This window comes from Ochotona princeps, chromosome 13 (genome assembly GCF_030435755.1).
Source record: "Ochotona princeps isolate mOchPri1 chromosome 13, mOchPri1.hap1, whole genome shotgun sequence".
NCBI lineage: Eukaryota > Metazoa > Chordata > Mammalia > Lagomorpha > Ochotonidae > Ochotona > Ochotona princeps.
This window is the reverse complement of record NC_080844.1, coordinates 20,622,882-20,643,763: the sequence shown is the minus strand read 5'-3', so window position 1 is coordinate 20,643,763 and position 20,882 is coordinate 20,622,882. Positions and strand designations below refer to the sequence as shown.

At 36.6% G+C, this 20,882-nt stretch overlaps 1 protein-coding gene across 1 annotated transcript in view; it reads left to right on the top strand.

Annotated features, from left to right (window-relative positions):
* The window catches only part of PCDH15 (protocadherin related 15), a 548,396-nt gene that overhangs the window by 437,687 nt on the left and 89,827 nt on the right, over window positions 1-20,882 (top strand). The window contains exons 23-24 of the mRNA XM_058671280.1: window positions 11,012-11,121; window positions 12,345-12,485. Of these exons, the coding sequence (XP_058527263.1) occupies window positions 11,012-11,121; window positions 12,345-12,485 (251 nt within the window). The remainder of the gene's footprint in view (window positions 1-11,011; window positions 11,122-12,344; window positions 12,486-20,882) is intronic.

Genomic DNA, 20,882 nt, shown 5'->3' with positions numbered 1-20,882 from the left:
TGAGCATCATTTGACTCACAGGTGGGCAGAAAGCATTACATAGGATAGGGAGGTGTGGCTTCCAAAATGTTGTCTTTGAACTCACAATAATGGCAATGTTTTAATCACCAATATGTATTAGGTCATTTAACAGAGAGCTGCTGCATTTACTTCTAGTACTGTGTTCAATTCCTGGGAAATTTTTCAAACATAGTTCTGTGCCACTGTCCAAATATTGAAACCAAAATTTTACACTCAAAAGTTTTTTTATGGTAATAGGAAAAGGTTATATCATACAATTGCACAAAATAAGGAATGCAGAATTGTGTTACTGTCAGATATGTACCATTCAAAACAGGATTCTGAAAATGAAATAATGTGATGAGAACTCCATTAACAAAAATATAAATGAAAATGCAGTACTCTCATTGCCTCAAATAATGAGGATTTCATCTGTGAAGGATTCAGTTTGACTGCAAGTCCTCCTCCCTTGGCAAATCCTTGTAAATGTTCAGTCTTTCTGGAATATGAAGAACACCTGTGAATAAAATGTGTGTCTTTACAAACATCCCGGCAGGGTTCCATGCCTGTTCTTGCATTTCTGCTTGTGAGATGCTGTTTTCAACTGTTGACATTCGTATCAGATATTCTTAGTATGCTTTTCATTTTTGATGTTATTTATATGGCTTCACTAGTGTATTTCAATGTTTAGCAGCATTTTTTTTTTCATTTTTATATTTGATTTGTAGCACCGTAGGATCTAGTTTGAATCAACAGAAAGTAATAAGAGATTGATTTGTTTCAAAGGTTTATTATATCCTTAGAAAAATCCCAAACTACAAATTCATTTACAAAGTAAAAAAATAGTTCATGTAGGTAAACGAATTAAAACATTATTTTTTTTCTGAGATTTTTTTAAGTATATAAGCAACTACCTATGCTGTCACACCCTCAGGCATGCATGAGAGCCAGGATAGGTGTGAGTCAGCTGTGTTGGGTTGCTCCACCAACTGGCAAGTGCCAGGAATGGGTGAGAGTCATGTCAGGTTTGACCACAGTATGCTCTGGCAGGTGCAAGATCTGGAGCTGGGAACATCCCCCTGCTAGGCTATACCTACCACTGGTGAGCAGGAGAACCACGGCTGGGGCAGGCCAGGCTGGACAATGCAGCAGCAACTGCTGGCATGTGTGTGGACTGGGTCTGGTGGGGTGAGGTGGGTTGTGCTAAGCACAGCATCCATGGAAGCTTATGAGAGCCAGATGGGTCCTGGGCTAGACTGGGCTGGGCTATTGTAGGGGTTGGCATGTGCAAACGCTGGGGCTGGGAGGAGGCCTAGGGAGCTATTGGGAGTCTCTCTGCCTAGGCTGTAGCACCTGCTATTTTTCATGAAGACCAGGTCTGTGGAGTGCTTTCTGGGCTGGGCTGCAACATCTGTGGGTTCATGTGAGGTTTGGGATTGGGGCAGAAATGATCAGACCTGTATGTGTATTGGCTGGTGCAGGTGACAGACTACATCTGACACTGCACTGGCTGGCACACACAAGAGTCAAATCTGAGGTCACCCAAGATGAGGTTCCTTGGGGGACTCCCCCTACTGGAACACTAGCTCAGACCCCAACCACAGGAAAAAAAAATCACAATTTATGTGGTCCAATCTTGGATTGCATGTGTTGGGACTGGGCTACCTCAGTTGCTGATACCTGAGCAGTAGATAGCCCACCCAGATGCACATAGAGAACATGACAGTTATCTGGGCCAGCAGGGGACATCAGCAGCCTTGTCAGTGGGTTGAAAGCAGAACAGATTGGACAATTTTCCTGGTCAAGTTTTTGCAAGGTCCGGAGATACACTAAGGTGGACTATGTCAACCGATAAATCTTGGAAAGATTTTTTCAACCCTAGAGCAATGAAACCAACAGTTTTTCAGAACTATTAAAATCACTCAAGCAACACCCTTGGAACACACTTCCCTGTGTTCTTTTCATTGTTTTCTAAAAAAAGAAAAAGAAAATATATTTCATTTTTGATGGTGTCTACGCGGTTGAGAAGAATACTAACCCATGTGAACCGCTGATTAGGGTATGGAGGGTTGAGGAATGGGAGAAAGTGGATAAGACAATTGTTTCCAATCTTTTTTTCTTCCTGTACCTGGGGATGGGGCAGAGAAGGGGAGAGGGTTGCTCCTAGCAGCCCAACTGCGTCAGTACCTGGGGATGGGGGACGGCCACCCAGTATCATCCCAGGGTCCCTCATGTGGAGCATGTTCCAAGGGTACTGCTTAAATGATTTCAGTAGTTCTGAGATGCTGCGGGTTTCATTGCTCCAAGGTTGAAGAAATCCTCCTAAGGTCTACTTGAAGATATAATTCACCAGAGTCTCCACTTACCCAATGGTCACTGTCAAAGCTAAGGTGCCATCAGATGAAGGATCCCACTGTGGCATGCTAATGCAGTTTGACCAAGGAGCAACCCACCACCCACTTCTCTCCTGCAGACAACAAAGCAGAAACATCTGTCCCACCAACCTTCCTCCATACCTGACCCTGTCCATCCTAATCAGAGGTCCACATGGGCATGCATCTGTCATAATTATGTAAACAATACTTAAATAACTACCTATGGCCAAATTGTCTTAAATAATCATCCTTGTCAATAATCATTATGTCTAGCCTTTTCATTTCTACTCAGAGTTTGTAGATGTTCAGGAATATGAAATATGCAAGTACTATGTACCATGAGTGCTAGTAAACTTCTAATATGGGGTTTTGATATTACTGTAATTGTCATATTTCACTTAATTGTTGAGGCAGTAGTTTAGTTTACCTGAAAGATGTAATCTGAAATGTGGGCTCCATTTCTTAACTCTGGATTTGTAGCTGCATTGTCCAATGGATTACATTCCCAAATATGTGTTCAATAACTATTAATACTTGTAAGAAATCCTTTTATTCCTTTTTAAAATTTTCAACCCTAACCTATACTAAAGTCATTTCAACCACTAATAGTTGTTTTTGGATGAATACAAACCTTATTTTGGCACTTAATGATATTAACTAAAAAGGCTGGTATGTGGTACAGTGGTTAAAACTGCTGCTTGCCTAAATTAGATCATCCTTATTTCACTACTTCTGGGTTCAATAATAGGAGGTCCACTTGGTGTTTATTTTCCCCCCACTTTTTAAAAAAATTAAATTCTGTCATAGTAATGAAGTTGAAATAGTTCCCTCGTTAATAAATTTAAAAACAGTTCCTGAATTGGTACTGATTTGCAAATACATTGAATTCAAACATTTCGGAATAAATTAGTGTTTCAGTAGAAAATTAAAGCTGGGGCCAGAATGAATCCCAGTGAAATTTTATAGCATCTATTTACAAGCACTTTTATATCTATAACTGCATGGCATTTAATATAATTAGGAATTTTATGTAACAATGCAGCATTACTTTTATTGTTCCTTCCTGAACTCTGCCATAAATGTAAATTTTAAATTGTAGAATAATTGTTTCTTCTGCACTTACGTTGTTAAAACGAGGTCTAACATTTGGCCAATGAAAATTGCTATTTTTATGTAGTTATTATTTGGATAGATCAGTCATGTTCACTTGAATTTAATTGAATGAGATTTTTATAATCTGTATTTGATTAGATGATTGGAAAATTTATACAGTTATCTGAATTTATATATTGATACAGAAAATTAGATTTTACATATAAATTATGAATCATTTAACTAGTACATATTTTACCTGCAAAGGTTTATTCTTAACAGGTTTGGCCTTATTTCAAACAATTTCCTTCCTTCTAAATGCAGCTGATTGTGACACATCCATGCAGTGTGATACCACTCACTAATAAAATATGAGATGTCAAGTCAAGAAAAAAATATGGGGAGATCTTGAGAGAATATTACTGAGGAAAAAAATAATTCTGAAAATAAAAATACATGTTTTGAGATTCCAACCTACAAGACTTTCTGAAAAAAAAATCATATTTATACACAGAGTAAAAAGGTATGGCTGCTGGCAGTCAGGGGAGAGAGGGCTGCATGGATCTTTAGGCCAGTTTGAGGCAAGTTCATTACTAACCAGTTTTAAGAGAGGACTCCTACCACACTGCAGGTGGCAGAAGTGGTAAGTAGGAAGAAGTTTGTACACTTCTCTGACTGCATCCAAGGCTGTAGCATTGCCAGTGTCAGAGGCCAGTGTCACAGAGAACACTCAGATGCAAGCTGTACCAAGTGGGTTTGTTGGAAAGGTCTGAAGTGATGGCTCATTTTGATTGTATTTTGCTTCCACTGACTATAATTTTACTATGACATTCTATGATAGTAGTAATATTAAATAAATTGTGTCTATCTGTTTTTCATACATCATTTATTTGTATATCTTTTTATCCATTTTTAATTTTATATTTGAAAGATTTATTATATTCACCTGAAAAAAAAAACAGAAGAGAAAAAGAAAATGAGACTTTTTATCCTCTGCTTTATTCCTGAGATGGCCCCAAAGGTTGGGGCTTTGTTGGGCCCAGTGCAGTAGCCTAGCAGTTAAAGTCCTCACTTTGAACGCACCAGGGTCCCATATGGGCGCCGCTTCTAATCCTGGCAGCCCCACATCTCATCCAGCTTCCTGCTTGTGACCTGGAAAAGCAGTGGAGGATGGCTCAAAGCCTTTGGACCCTGTACCCACATGGGAGACCCAGAAGAGGCTCTTTGCTCCTGGCTTCGGATCACCTCGGTTCAGGCCTTTGCAGTTACTTAGGGAGTGAATCCTTGGACAGAAGATTTCCTCTCTTTCTTCCTTTCTGAATATCTGACTTTGTAATAAAAATAAATAAATCTTTTTTAAAAATGCCAATGTTGTTCATGTAGATGACATTTCCTTACACTCTATTAACAGTAGCTACAGATCAGGGAAATTTGTCTTTTGGGGATTGGCTGATTTTACTAAGCATGATGAGCTCCCATCATTTTCTTTTGATTACTGTGTACGTATGTGTTTTTCTGCTGCAATATAGTCCTTTTATTTGATGAGCTCTTTATATAAAAGACCTCCCCCCCACCAAGCCTTTAACTATAATTCAATCCTGTCTCCACTTCTGATTTCAACTTTCTGCTGACAGACACCCTTAGAGGCAGCAGGTGATGTCTCCTGTAGTTGGTTGAGTCCCGACCTCCCATGGGTATACTCTGAGTTCTGGTCTCCTGTTTGTGGCCTGGAGTGACATGTACAGTTCAGGCCATTCGGGGAGTGGAACAGCAAATGGAAGATCTCGCTAACACTCTTTTAAATAAATTAAATCTTTAAACTTTTTAAAAAGAGATGGCTATGTTCTATAATATGGTCCTAACCATCATTGTCTGGGGAGCAGGAATGTGATTGATAGCAAGACTATTAACTCTGTCAATTAATCTAAATGATTTACTCCCGAGACTGTCTGCTTCAAATATTCCTTTTACTTTTTAAACCGTTTTTCATGAATTACATCAGTAGTAAATCTAGCTTTGAATAAGAGAATTCTTGTCTTGCAGTGACCAAATAAGGAATCAATATAAATCAAATGTTCACTGATTAAATTTGAAGAAGACTAGTGGTGCATTATTTATTATAAATGGATACATTGGTAAAATGTTAATTTTTAGTGAAGGAAATTTTTTTTTTACCTGAACATTCTGGTACATAGTCTAATTGGCCATACTTCGTTGCTCCTCAGATTCAGGACAGATTTTCATTCTATTCAAGAAGGAAAGGAAATGGTAAACCACTGTATATCCAAGAGACTCGTAAACCCAGAGAATACTTTAGGAAATGCATTTGTCTGTTCCAAATGTTCTCAACTTCTGGCTCAGTAATCAATTCTGAATTCTGGATACTTTTTTGGAAAGATTTATTTTATGTGAAATGCAGCGTGGGGCATGTTTGGAGACACTCTTCATTCCCCAAATGGCTGCAAAGGCCAGGGCTGGGCCAGAACAAAGCCAGGAGCAAGTGGTTTAGCCCTGGTCTCCTGGATGGGTTGAGGGGACAAGTATTTGTGTCTTCTCTGGCTGCTCTCCCAGGGGTATTAGCAGGGAACTGGATTGGAAAAGGTACAGCTGACCTTTGAGCTAGCACCGATATGGGATCTGATATTGCAGCTGCTGGCGTGATTAATTGTGCCATAGCACATACCCCTTGTCACTTGATACTTTACAAAATAAACTTCAAGTAATTGCCAAATTTATTGTGAATTTTTTTCAATTGGAAAGTCATACTCTTAATTAATAGTTTTATATGTTGTTCAACTCTTCTTTTATTCTATTAAGTTATATCTAAACCGCTGTATTAAATTTGGCTGTTAACCTTTGTTTATCCAATTTTATGGGTTCTGATTACCACCAACTTCTCCATTTTGTGTTCCAAGTATATATGACTTTAAGAAACATATGTACTTTGATCCAGTCATGTAATTGATATTTCTTAGGGCATAAAACAATAATAAAATTGGTCATTCTTAGCAATAAATAGAAAGTAATTGGGATTTTACAATCGAATGCTCATTGCCACAGAGGCTCATTAATTCTAGCCAGAATAAAACTGCATTTTTATAGTATATTTTGGTTGTAGTAGAAAGAAGTGTGCTGGAATAATTAAGACAAAGGTTAATGAGTACATATTTTGGTTAGGACTGCATTTGTTTCAAACATTTACTGACAAACAGAACTTGAAATGCTTTGTTATCTTTGCAGAAATTGTTAAATTATGCCTGCCACTTTTTTCAGTTTTATATCCATCTTGAATAAGCAATCAAGATAGCACAAACACATACAAAATATCTAATATTTGACATAAGATGCTATTTTATATCATTAAAGCTAGAGATAAAATAGTTGCAGTCTATTTATGTTATAATTTTTAGGAAACAACAGTTATTTAGTCCTGCCATTTTATTTATTTCATATAGTTGCAGAATAGATATTTAAGTAATTACTACCACAAACTGAATTGCTTTTGAAACTTATTATATGTAACTGGTATGACTTTCATATGCTTCCTTTTGTTAATTTTTGTATAAGCTGGCAATTTTATACATTTCTAATCAACAAATTTTACAAATTAATGGAAAATCAAAATTAATTTTAAGAGCTGAAATAATCTTCACTTTATGTGTAGCTTCATGTAGAATTTTAGTGTTAAGAATGTGGTTTAAATATTTATTCCATTTATATTGTCAAAAAACTTTTTGAACTCCTGGATAATAATTTTATTGGATTTATTTTAGCAGTACACCCCACATGAACACTAAGCAAGGATACATTACTTTCATTTGGACAAGTATAGATACTGTATCCATCTTTGTAGGATGGGCATTAAGTCACCCTGACCCACTTAGACTGAACACGGAGGAGATGCCATTCTCCAGTGCAGCATTTGGTTTTTGTCAAAAGAAGGCAGAAAAAAATGCAGGAAAGGAAAGAAAATAAATAAATTTCTGCTTTTTAAAATTAAAATTGATCAAATATTCTTTACAAAGAAGTTACATGGGACTGGCATGGTGCTAAAGTGATAACGTAACTGCATATGTCTCCAGAATCCCTCGTGGGCACTGGTTCTTGTTTCAGTTCATATCCAGCTTGCTGCTGAGAAAGACAGTGGAACGTGACCCAAGAACTGGGGCCTCTACCATATATTGGGACACCTAGAGGAAATGTCTGTCTCATGTCCTTGGCTGTGAACTCCAGTTTGGCAGTAGTGGCCATCTAGTTAATGAACCTATTGATGGTTGATCTTTCTGTTTCTCTGTAACTCTTTTAGATATACATATTTTTATTTATTTTTAAATTTTGGTGCAGTTATTAGTATTCTGATTACTGCTTTCCACAATACAGTTTTGTAGGTGTATGGATTTCTACCTCCCCCTCCCTCTACTACCTTCCCATTTTCCCCATATTATCAAAATAGTAGAGTTGTTTATTAATGGTTACATGTTTAAGTTCTGCTGTTTAAGTATATCATAGTACTGTAGCTGTAGTGAAAGATTGAAAATCTAGTATCATACTGTTATCAAGATACAGTTATCTGTTTCATTGTGAGTTCTCCTTTTATTCAGGAATAGAGAAGCATACTTCAGTGAATCTTCACTTCCTCATATGCTAATTTGCATTATACAATTCATTTATGAGACTATGTGTTTATACTTGATTGCCTGTATAGTTCATTAGTACTTTGAATGAAGGCTGTCGTATATCAAACAGAACATATGATGTATGTCCTTTTGGGACTGGCTTATTTCACTGAGCATAATGTTCTCCATTTAGGACCATTTTGTTGCAAATGGTAGGATTTCATTCTTTTTTATGGCAGTGTAGTATTCCATGGAGTGGATACAGCACAGCTTCTTATCCACTCGTCTTTCAACAGGCATCTGTGTTGTTCCCATGTATTTGCTGTTGTGGATTGTGTTGTTATGTATGCAGGGTTTCAGGTTGCTTTCTCATAGACAGATTTCACTTCATTTGACTTTATTTCCAGGAGTGAAATAGCTTGGGTCATATGGTACACCAGGTTTCACTTGTCTGAGCCCTCTCCTTGTTGACTTCCATAGTGGTTGCACTAGTCTACATTTCCACCAGTAGTGGCAAAGGGTTCCTTTTTCTCTATATCCTTACCTGCAGTTGTTGTTAGTTAATTTCTGAATGCAGGTCAATCTCACTAAAGTTAGGTAGAACCTAAATTTCATTTTTATTTACATTTCCCTAATTGCTAGGGAGCTTAAACTTTTTTTTCTTTTGTTTATTATCCGTTTGAATTTATACTTTTGAATAATGCCTGCTCATTTCCCTCTTAACAGGATAGTTTCTTTTGCTGTTGTTGAGTTTCTGAAGTTCTTTGTAAATTCTGGATATTAGTCCCCTATCGGTTCTGTAGTGTGCAAAAATTTTTTTTCCCAATTCTACTGATTGTCTCTTTGCTTTGTTGATCATTTCCTTTGCTGTGAAAAAGCTTCTTAGTTTGATGTAGTTCTTTTTATTTCTTTTGGTTTTGACAACCTATGCTTTTGGCTCCTTTTTTAAAAAGTCTTTGTCCGCATCTATATGTTGTACAGCTATATGTTTTACTCTAACAGTTTGATGAGTTTTGGGTGCAGAATTAGGTCCTTCATCCATTTAGAGTAAATTGTATAGAATTTTGTATAAACTGACAAGTGGTGGCCTTGTTTCTTACTGCTGCAAGTGATATTCAACAGTTCCAACAGCATTTGGGGAAGAGATCAACATTTTCCTCTGGTCGTTTGTTGGGCTCACTTCTGTGTTTCTATTTCGTTCCATTGATCTTCTTTTCTGTTTTCGTTTGTTTTTACCAGGCAGTTTTCATTATCACTTCCCTGTAGTATGTCTTGAACGTTTTCTAAAACAGAAATATTTGTTCGGCAGGCAGTGAATATATTGAACACTATTAATTACTAGAACATCTACAAGAAAGGAGAGAATGAGGGAGGAAAGGAGAGAATGAGGGAGGAAAGGAGAGAGGAAGGGAAAAAGCAGGGAGGGTAGGAGGAAGAACGGAAGTGGCAGAAAAGGTAGGAAGGGAGGAAAGATGATCATTCTCTTGTTAGAATTGTGTCTTGAACTACATGGCATCTGTTCCTTCTTTATTAACATCATATTACATTGAGAATTGTGTTGCAGTGATCATGCATCCACTGTGACTCCGAGAATTGAGTTCTAATCAAATCAAATGTATTAATTCATTTCCTACAATAATTCCTGCAATAATTCAGCTAGAAAAAAGATTCAAAGATATTATTAAGACTCTCTAATAATTTTTTAAAAGATTACCTGTTTTCATTGGAAAGGCAGATTTAAAAAGAGAGATAGAAAGATCTTGAATCCACTGGTTTACAGCTGAGCCAATCTGAAGCCAGGAGCCAGGAGTTTCTTCCATTTCTCCCACGAGGGTGCAGAGTCCCAAGGCCCTGGGACTTTCTCCGCAGATTTCCCAGGTCACAAGCAGGGAGCTGAATAGGAAACAGAGCAGCCAGGAGACGAACCAATACCTATATAGGATCCTTGTACTTGAAGCGGGAGGATTGCCAAATGCATCATCACATTGGGTTCTGTTAAATAATTTGAAAATCAGTTACAGATGGATGATGTAAGTAAAAAATTTCATTGATATTAACGTGTAAAGGTATAATTCTGACAGCCTATTTGCAAAAACCAGTGCTATAAATGTACAACAGACTTTGAAATAATGTTGACAACATAATTAAAATAAGTTACGTAACTCATTTGCTATTTACCACACCACAGTATGACCAGACTGTAGAGCAAAAACTGTCAGTCATTGCTGCTGGGAATGCAAACTATCACCACAACCTGGGAAACAGTTTGGTACTTTCTAACAAATCTAAGCCATAGGATCCAGCCAACTTGCTCTTTGATATTTAGTTCAAAGTTAGTTCAAAATACTCACGCACAGATGTTCGTTACAGCTATATTCATGCTTGTCTTAACATGAAAGAAAGCTGTGTCTGTATTTACAGAAATAAAGTGATATTTTTTTCACAGTGCAATAATTTGCAGGACCCAAATGAAACAGCAAACTTCCAAGTGATTATAAGACTTCAGGATCTCATGCCTATTGCTAAGAGCAAGAAATTTTTGTGAAAACATCAGTGGTTTCCTGGAGTTAGGTTGGAAAAGGGAACACAGAGGAATTTTAGGAAAGCAAAAATACTCTGTGTGATACTATAATAATAGAAATGTATCATTTTATAATTTGCTCAAATCCGTAGAATATAAATGTTAGTGTCTAAAACCTAAGGTAAACCATAAAACTGGAGGGTTTTTGACAGGCCATTGTAGGGTCATCAATTGTGAAAAAATGTGCTGTTGAAAGGTATGATGATAAAAGAAGAAGCTGCATGTATGAAGAGGGGGAAGAGGCATATGGGAGATATCTTTGTCTTCTGTCAGTTTTCTATGAACACAAAGTTGCTCTTTCAAACGGAAGTTTACACATAAATGAATGGTCTTTTTCAAACATGCAGACCTCCTCCAGTAAGTGAACTTGCAGCCAGAGGGACTGTGGTCGGGGTGGTTGCTGCTGCAGCTGTCAATCAGAGCATCGTGTACTCCATCGTCGCAGGAAATGAGGAAGGTGAGGAAATGTTCAGTCTGTGTTTTCACTATAAACCAACATCTTAGGTTTAAATCAAATTTAGTTTGATCATTGTTTGTCATGTTTTCCTACTGTAATTTTCAACAGTTAAAACTAACGGGTAACCATCCCCTTTTAAATTGGATTTCCATCAGTGAATTACAGCTATCCTGTCCCATCCTGTTCTGAAGCTCTGTCTCTGTAAACCTGTTTGCTCTTTTCTGTGAAGATAGGAAAGGTGATCTGTTTGGTACTGCTTCTCTCTCTAAATGAAGACTCATTAATAAATTAATATATCTGGTAAACATTTTGAGCATCTATTATGTACTAAGTACTCTTCCAGCCACTACAGATTGGACATTGAGCAAAACAGATCCCGTGCTCACTAAATCTAACAGTGAAAGGACAGGATATGGACAATAAAGATATTAACAAAAAATGTATGATATTTTAGGTGGTGGTTAATGCTACAGAAACATATTTGGAGACTGAAGTAAATATGGTAGAATAACATTTAGGAATATATAATGTTTTCCTGTTAAATGTAGATCAGTAAATTATCAAAGAATATATTACTGCAAGATGTTATAAAGCACTTACATAAAAATCATGTTTAAAAGGATAACATTATGGGGGATCCCCAGAGCCTATGAAACTGTGTCACATAATGCAATTAATAAAAATATATATATTAATAAAATATATATATATTAAAGAAACCAAAAAAAGGGTAACATTAAATTATCAATTTATTCTCTAAAGCATTTGTAGTAAAGCATTAAATCTACAGTGTAAAGTGCATTAAATTATCAAGCATTTACTAGACCAATAACATCAAAGAATATTTGAGAAAATATCAAAAGGGGACCATCAGAATTTCTGAAAATATTCAGTCTTCTTCTGATTCTCTGGTGATGGGTATGTTATGTAATGCTCTCCAAGTATAATTTACCATAGCAGCCCTGATGTCCAGCATGAAAGCAAAATAAAGCAAAATGTATTCAAAATGAAACACAACACAAACACTATAAATCTGATACAGTATTTAGGGAAATATCGATATTGGTAATTTTAAGAACTGAAAAACATAATTTCAAAAAGTATAGCAGTTATACCTCACCCGTTTTACAAATAAGTGCGCTTGAAATCACAGAGCATCTTAATGAAATCTGTTCCCTCTTTCTAGTGGTAAAAATAACAAGGATTCATGTGCTCCATTCTAGACAAGTTCGGGATTAATAACATCACAGGTGTTATCTATGTGAATGCCCCTTTGGATTATGAGACAAGAGCAAGTTACGTCCTTCGCGTGCAAGCTGATTCTCTGGAAGTGGTCCTCGCCAATCTCAGAGTTCCTTCAAAAAGTAAGTAAAATTCAGAGCTTTAGCAGAATTTTGTTTATGCTGATTTTCTCATAGGATATATACGTCTAAAGTAAAAGTCCTCAGTTGAGAATGAGAAGATCATTCATATGCAGGGACGATTGCCTATTCATTTGAACAGCTAATAGATGGCAACATGTGGAGTGATTTCCTACTCTGAAAATGTCAAGGCAATAATAACACAATATGCTGTTTCCAAACATTGTATACAATATTGCTAAAGCATCATAATTATCTGTGTATGTTCTTACTCCCTCTGTGAAACATGGCTTATGCCTTTGAAATATGTGTACTTAGTGATTCATGAATAGAAGATACTACCTCAAATATGTGAAATTTTGTACTTGCACATTTTCTTAGAGTGGAGAGCAAAGCATTTATATATACTATGAATACATCAATGAAATTACAGGATCTTTTTCTGAGAAATACCAGGATATATAACCTAAATATGAAGCAAAAATTTCTCCCTAAAAGTAACTACTTCTTTATTCATACAAATGATGAAACTATGACTTTCAATACATCATTCCTACTTACTGGTATGTGCAGTATGGTATGTTACAACAAATAACTTAAGCAACTCTTGAACTTTTGATTATTTGTTTAGTCAGTGCTATAATTTGCAGCACTGAGTTCCTTGAAATTATATAACTCTCTGTAGCTGAAGATTCTGCTAACTCAACAAACTGTTCTTCAGTTTGAAACAATGTAATTATCTGAGTGATGCCTCATCATTGAAAATAATTTCATCCTTTTACTTTCAAACACACCCTATGTATAATTTCATTTTTCAAATGGTGTAGAAGGACATTGTGACCCTAGAAGGTCAACGAGCACAGGATTACTACTGATAGGAGAACAACTGGATGGATGCCATTTGTGTGACTGATTGGATATCATTTGTATGAGAACAACTGAGCATACAGCATGTGAATGATAACACTTGGCGGGATATACAAAAGAGAAGAGTTCCAAACAAGGGTATAGAAACAATTGATGCGTTCTGTAGATAAGCTCAATACCTTATCCTATATGACCTTCGGTCTATAAAAGTCTAATGCCACTAATAAATGGCGGCTATTGATCATCAATCGGTAGTCTACGCGTGTCATTAGTGTGTTAATCTCAGGCTCCCTGTACCAAGTCCATCGCTGCAGGACAGCAAACAAAATGGCATTCATTGTATCTTTATAAGCATCTTAATAGTCCTCTATGCTAGATTAGTAAGGTTTGCAATAGATGACAGGGATTTATTAGTTTTGTTTAATTTTATTTTATTTTTATTTTTATTTGAAAGCCACAGTTAAGATGGAAGATCTTTCTGGCTGTCTCCTCTTCTATCTGCTGATTCACTCTTCTAATGGCTGCAGTGGCCAGAACTGAGCTGGTTCAAAGCTAGGGACTTCTTCCAGTATCCCAAATGGGTGCAGGGGCCTAAACAGTTAGGTCATACTTTTCTGCCTTTCAGAATTAGAAGCAGAGCTGCTGGGACTTGTGGGATATGGGATACTGGTATTGCAAAGAGATGCTTAAGGTGAAATACCAACACTAGCCCCGGAGTTGATTTATTTTTATTGTTATCAAATGCTGTACTAAAAAGAAAAATCTGTAATGCATCATCTGCTTTTTGCTCTCATCTTGCACCCCTATCTTTCTGTTAGGGGTGCAAGCAGGATCACACCAAACATGTCGAAGGTTTGTTAAGGAGTCTTTATTAACCTAGCTTGGTGATAACAGCACACTAGAAATAGCAAATCACAAGTCCATACGGCAATCCAACCAACCATAATCCAGCCAAACATAACCCCAAGAGGAACGAATGGTCATTATCCTTAAGTCCATCCATTAAGCTGAAGTCCTATGTCCCAGCTTCCCCAACAATATAAGCTATCCTAAGAGACATGCAAAGAATAACCTGGACACACTTACAAAGCTGCAGACATTCACCTTTCCCTGGCTTCTCTGCCCACATTACACTACTGCTAGGCCTCACCTCTCCTGGAACTCCTGACAGCACACAAACCAGAAATAGCATACCCAAGCAGTAAACAGAGGGAGAGGAATACAGACACACAGAGGCCTGCTTGGAGGAATGACCTGTCAGCCAAGAGCTGAGGTGCCAGAGCAATGGGAGCACCTGAGCAGAAAGAGAGCAAGCCCCTGCTTCATGAGCCTTTAAAGGGGCTTGCGAGGGGAGTGGTTATACAACAGTGCAATACTGTCCCCTTTGAGATGCCAGGTGAGAGTCACAGGTGGGCAGGATTGAACACCCAGGTGTGGCAGGGGGGAGGGGAGGTTATGGGGGGTGGGTGGCTGAGGGCTTCCTAAGGATGGAATTAACATTCCATTGCTGTCAGGCCCCAGCTTCAGGACAGAGGGTGGTGGACACAGCCACATTCCCTTTGCCCACTGCCAATGGGTGCTGGCTATCACTGGCTGCACTCCATAAGAGAATCACTTCTTCCTAACTGAATCTTGTTTCCTCTTATCTAATTTCTGTATGTCCTTGCTCTGAAAAACTGTATTCCCTTATTCTGTGTGATAATTATATTTAGCTTTCACAAGCTTGTAGTTGTTTAACTGCATCTTCCAATGGATAGAACTAGAGGGCAACATTACAAATGAAATAAACCAGGCAAAGAAATGGAACTATTTTTTTTAGTATAATCTTTGTACTTAATGCTGATCTTTTAATTTTTAACTTGTCTGAGTTATAGAGAGCAAGTTATGGAGGAAAAAAGAGCAAAATATTTAACCCACTGGTTCAATTCTCAAATCTCTACAGTAGTTGGGGCTGAGTCAAACTGAAGTACAGAGACAAGATTTAAATCCTGTCTTCCACAAGGATGGCAAGAACCCAATCAATTCAGCCATAAACACTGCTTCCTAACATCTGCACTATCAGAAAGTTAAAACCAGGAGTAAGAAGTAGGTAAAAATCTTAGGACCTTCAGATGTGGCCATCTTTTGTTATTTTTTTAAAGATATATATGTATCATATATCTATATATAAATATAATTTTTAATAGGAAGGTCAGATTCACAGACAGAAGAATCTTGCATTTGCTGATTCACTCCACAAGTGGCTCACCCTCCAGTCTGAACTAATCTGAAGCCAGGAGCCAGGAGCTTCCTCCTGGTCTCCCATGTGGATGTAGAGTTCCAAGACTTTGGGCCGTCCTCAACTGCATTCTCAGGCCACAAGCAGGGAGCTGAAAGGAAAGTGGAGTATCTAGGACACAAGCTGGCACCTACAGAGGACCCCTGTACATGCAAGGCAAGGACTTTAGCTGGTAGGCTACTGCACTGGGCCCCAGATGTGACCATCTTCCATGTCAAGCTCAGTACCACATCAGTAGCACCATTCTTGATAGGATTTTTTTAGTTAAGTATGAAAACAATTTTGAACGCATTGCTATTTTAGTGTGTTTTTCAAAATATGAGCTTTCTTTGACTAATGTCCACCTTATTATCTGAATGTTATCTCTCTGAGGTTTCAGAATACAATTTAATTGATCCCACGGAAGTTACAAGGAGTTTCTGGTTGTCAGAACTTCTGTGGAAAGCTATGTTTGTATTTCTGCCACAAAGTTACCTTCATTTCTTTGTTGTTTATGTAGTAGAGCAACAATAACCTGTAACTTTATAGCTTGTTTGATTTACATAATTCTATAATTGAAGTGACAATTTTTGCTTTGTGATGCAGTTATAATTATCTTCAAATGTGGAAGGAGAAAACCGTAGCTTTTTACCGTTGTGTCACTGTGTTTTGATTCAATAAGTAGACTTTCAATCAGGAATAGATGACAGACCAATTAAGATAAACCTTGCACTGGTGATAAGAACTGCTCAAAGCTATTGATTTCATTGTTTGGCTTTGCGTTAGGGTAAAAACATGTGATAGATTTCATTTTCTTAACTTCGCTGGTTTCAAACAGAAGGTCTGTGTCAAATAATGCTAATGACTCTTCACTCATGATTTACTAACTTAGAAAATCATTCCTCATATAGCTTTGGTAATAGTATTAACCATGTTGTATGTTATTATTCAGTCCTAAAACCAGGTAGGATTAATGCCTTTAATTTGTGGCTAAAGATATGGGCACAGTTGTGGCTCCACTAAAACATTATTGTTTAAAACTTGAAGACCAAATGTAATTTATGGTCCTTCTTAAATATTCTGTCATATGTATATAATTGAAATTGTGACATTTCATTTCTTTGAAAAGTTTATTCCATTGAACTCATAGCACACAATTACTTAAGAAAAGATGTGTAATATGTACAATGCTTTCTCTTAAAAATGCAATTTGAAGTGTGTTGTGGAATTTTATTAGTGCATTTCTGAATTCAAGTGCATTGAGGCAATGTTCTTCCATTTTCCTAACTGTTGCTTTGTTGAACCATGACAGTGACTAACGTGTATTTCCACATATATTGCACGAAGGAAAACCTAAGTTGCATGTAGAAGACTTTTTATATTGCTTCTATGAGCAATTAAACTGAAGTATTTTTAGAGTCTGGGAATATATGAAGTAGTTCTATTTACTTATATCTTAATCTGTGCCTGGATTTAAGACAGGAAGTATAATTCTCTTTCTTCTTGGGAGCTCCTTTCTAATTAATGCAATGAATCTTTGAAACTTTTAAAGCTCTTTTGTCCAGACATAAAGTAGAACTCAAACAGAAATCATCCGTTAGATCCCAAATAGTTTTCCAAAGTTAAATTTCAGTTCGGACAGCAGCAATCATTGTATTAATATTATTACTCCAAAATTACTCCTGAAAAGCTATGTGCCTGCTGTCCCAGGAAACTCAGTGCTTTAAGAAAGACATATACAAAAGAACTAAAATATATTAAATCATGCGTGTAACAGAAATGCAACCAGCATGAAGCACATTTTATCTGTTAAATTATAGGAAGGGGAGGAGTGGATTTTAACGTAGGTCACCAATTCTTATTGCTTATGAGTACAAGCAGTGGCCAATCACAGTCTGTTGTCACATAATCAAGGTTAGGGGCTCACTTTTCGTATGGGACAGCAGTGTTTCCTAGTAATTTATAAAGAGTCAATGTAATGACTATTTGTTTGTTTGTTTATTTATTTATTTATTTATTTGTTATGGTAAATTGAGTGTGTTTTTTTCCCTCAATGAAATGTATTATTTTGATCAACCCTATGCAGCTGAGCATACAGGCTGATTAGGGTAAGAAGAAAAAAATGGCTTCCCATTAACAAAACAATGTTTTCAGCATTATGCTTGCAAGATGAAAATAAACATGACAGAGTGTCCTATTTTAGGAATAAAAATATGAATGAAATTTCTTAAGTTTCTAGTGTCTCAAGGAGCTCTCACTTCAGGTTGACTTCTGGGTCACTGATTTAAATCAGTTTCCATATTGCAACACATAGTAAATCACCAGAACTGTTATTTCATTTCCTTACATGAAGTGTTCTCTCCTTAAAATATCCTTCCTTCATTACTTTGCAGATGAGGCTTAAAGTTTTCTCCAAGGTTCCCTTTAAAAATAGCCTCAGTTTTAAAACTTTGCTTTATTGATTCAATGCACCTCTTGTCTTGGGGGGGGGGGCAAATACATCTGGCCTATTTGTTCTTTTTAAAGGAAACATGTAATACTCAATTTTTATTGCTCTTGGTTCCATCACAGGATAAGATTTGAGATGGACCATCTAGCAGTGAGTAGTATAGAAACCGTGTGGGTTTGGGAGAGTTACGGGCCAGGAGACAATTGGCAATACTTGTTTACCTGTAAAAGAGACTTTGCCTAATAAGTTATCTTATGCCGTGCTCTAAGGTTTCCCACCAAAAAGAAAAATAGCATTATCTCTCGCTCTGCCCACTTTACTTTTTGACACTTGTCATTTATGTGCTAGATCATGACATAGTTAAGCAGTCACACTTTGTCATGATTTATTTATGGCCAAATTTATGTTATTTTGACTTGATCTAATTTATAGCGCCACTAATATATATTTTTGAAAGAACTCTAAATTGTAGATTTACAGACAGTTGATGAGTCAAAGTTATAATAGGATCTTAGATGCATAGACAAAAAGCAGAATCAAGTATTCCAATTTAAAAGTGGTAAGTATATCTATTGTAGGAGCTATAAGAAATATATATGTATTATATATATATATAAATAGGCTATATATATAGATATCAATTTTTAAAGTGGTAAAAATATATATTGTAAGAGCTTTTGATTCAGAAATTAGATATTATCTATTTTATAATAATACAAGAATTAGCAGAGGCATTGTGGATCTTTTGATGATTTTTATTTTATTTTGTCTAATGCTATTATACTTCATTCTAATTATGTGGAATAGGAAAATATATATGAGATATAAAGACCTGAACAATACTTACTATATAATTAAGCAGGAAATATGAATGCATTATTTTTAAGAATAACTACCTAATATCAATAAGCACATTGAGCCACATGTAAGAACAGAATATATCAGGCACTGTGGTTTTGTATATTATCATATACACATGCATACTAATTTTCAGAAGAACTAATGTTATGATTCTAATCAAAAATCTGTCTCCCTTTTTATATATTTAGTTATTATTTGAAACAGCATCAGAAATGGAAAGAGATAGGGCGAGAGAGAGAAGTCCTGCATCCATAAATGGCTGCAGTAGGAAGTACTAGGCCATGCTGAAGCCAGGAGTCAGGAACTCCATGAGGTCTCCTGCAGGGTTGGTGGTGGCCCAGTCACTCAGAACACCTTGACCATCAACTTGTAGTTTCCAGGCACATTTATGGGAAGCTGGATCTGAAGCAGAATAGCCTGACCTGACTCTTTTTCCCCCTCTCAGTTTGTATCTTATTTTCATAACACAGGAATCATGCAGATGGACAATTTAGAAAGTATATCTTAGCTTTTCCAAGGTCACGAACTTTTTTCAAAGGAGATATATAAATGTAAGGCAAAACCCATGATTTCAAAAAATTCATATTCAAGTGGAAAAGTTAGGACATTTAAGTATAAAAATAAGTGGTGGCACGTAGAAGTAGGTAGCTAATTGATGCGTGAAAGTCAGAAACCAACAACATGAGATTAAAGATGATAGAATGATACAGTAGATTGAATGGCTTCTTAATGGAGATGGGGAACGGACAGTTTGCTTGAAGCAATAACTTTTGTTTAACTTGATACATTCTGTTTAGGGTGGGTGAACTCAGGACAGTAAAAGTGTGAAGAGGAAGACTTGGAAGTAAAATATTGGAGAATTTGCAATATATCTTCAAAGGATATACGTGCCAGAGTGGTAACAAAATTGAAGAATAAAAAATCGAAAGTAGACAAGTACAGAAAAAAAAGAAAAAAACAATAGAAAGCAATATTCCTCAAAAAACAATCTTTGAACCATCTGATGATGATCATGTGACCTACTTTTTGGAAAATGCACATTTTTGTGCTCTTCCCAAGATGACTGAATTAAAAATAACTAAAACTATGGCATGAAAAATCTGTATTGACCATGTTCCCTATAAGTTTTTTAATATGTTTTTTTCATTGATATTAAAAGTAACTGGTATGGGAAATAGCTGTTGATAGGTTTTTCTTTTCTGATTTCAAAGCAGAGAAATAACATGAGGAAAATGAAGTTGTCATATGGGAGAGCTTGGAGAGAGGATGAATGTTCAAAAGAATAAATCACTGTGAAGTTAGCATTGGGCCAGTGAGGTAGGAAAACTGTTGGAAATATGAAAAGAAAAGGCAATAGGAATTGATGATTGGTAACGAAGTGGAAAGAATAGATCCAGGATGGTTTTATTTATACTTTCCATTGTAGGACACGTTGGCAGATATCCATTGTAGATAATTCTTGGAAAGAAAGAATTGATTTCCAAAAGATTTTTCAAGATTGGAAAATAATTTTCTTCTTTGTTCCCAAGAACTTTTATAAGTTCAATTACTCAGTCTTGTTCCTGTTTTCATCCTTCATGGTTTCTTGTACCTAATTAGTCCCCTATGAAAAATCTTTTTGTTTTCTTAAGATTCATTTATTTTCATTTGAAAGACAAATTTCCATCTGTTGATTCACTCCCCAAATGGTCACAACAGCCTGAACTGAGCTGATTTGAAGCTTAAGCTCGTGGTCTCCCACATGAGTACAGGGTCCCAAGGCTTTGGGCCATCTTCTGCTGCTTTCCCAGGCCAACCATGGAGCAGGTTGGGAAGTAGAACAACCAGGATACAAACTAGGGTCCATCTGGGATGCCTGTACCACAGGTGGAGGATTAGCCAGTTGAGCTAGCTCCTCCCGCCAGGTAACGTCTTGAAAATGATTACAGACAATCAATTTAAAGTCAATAATTTTATTGTGGCACCT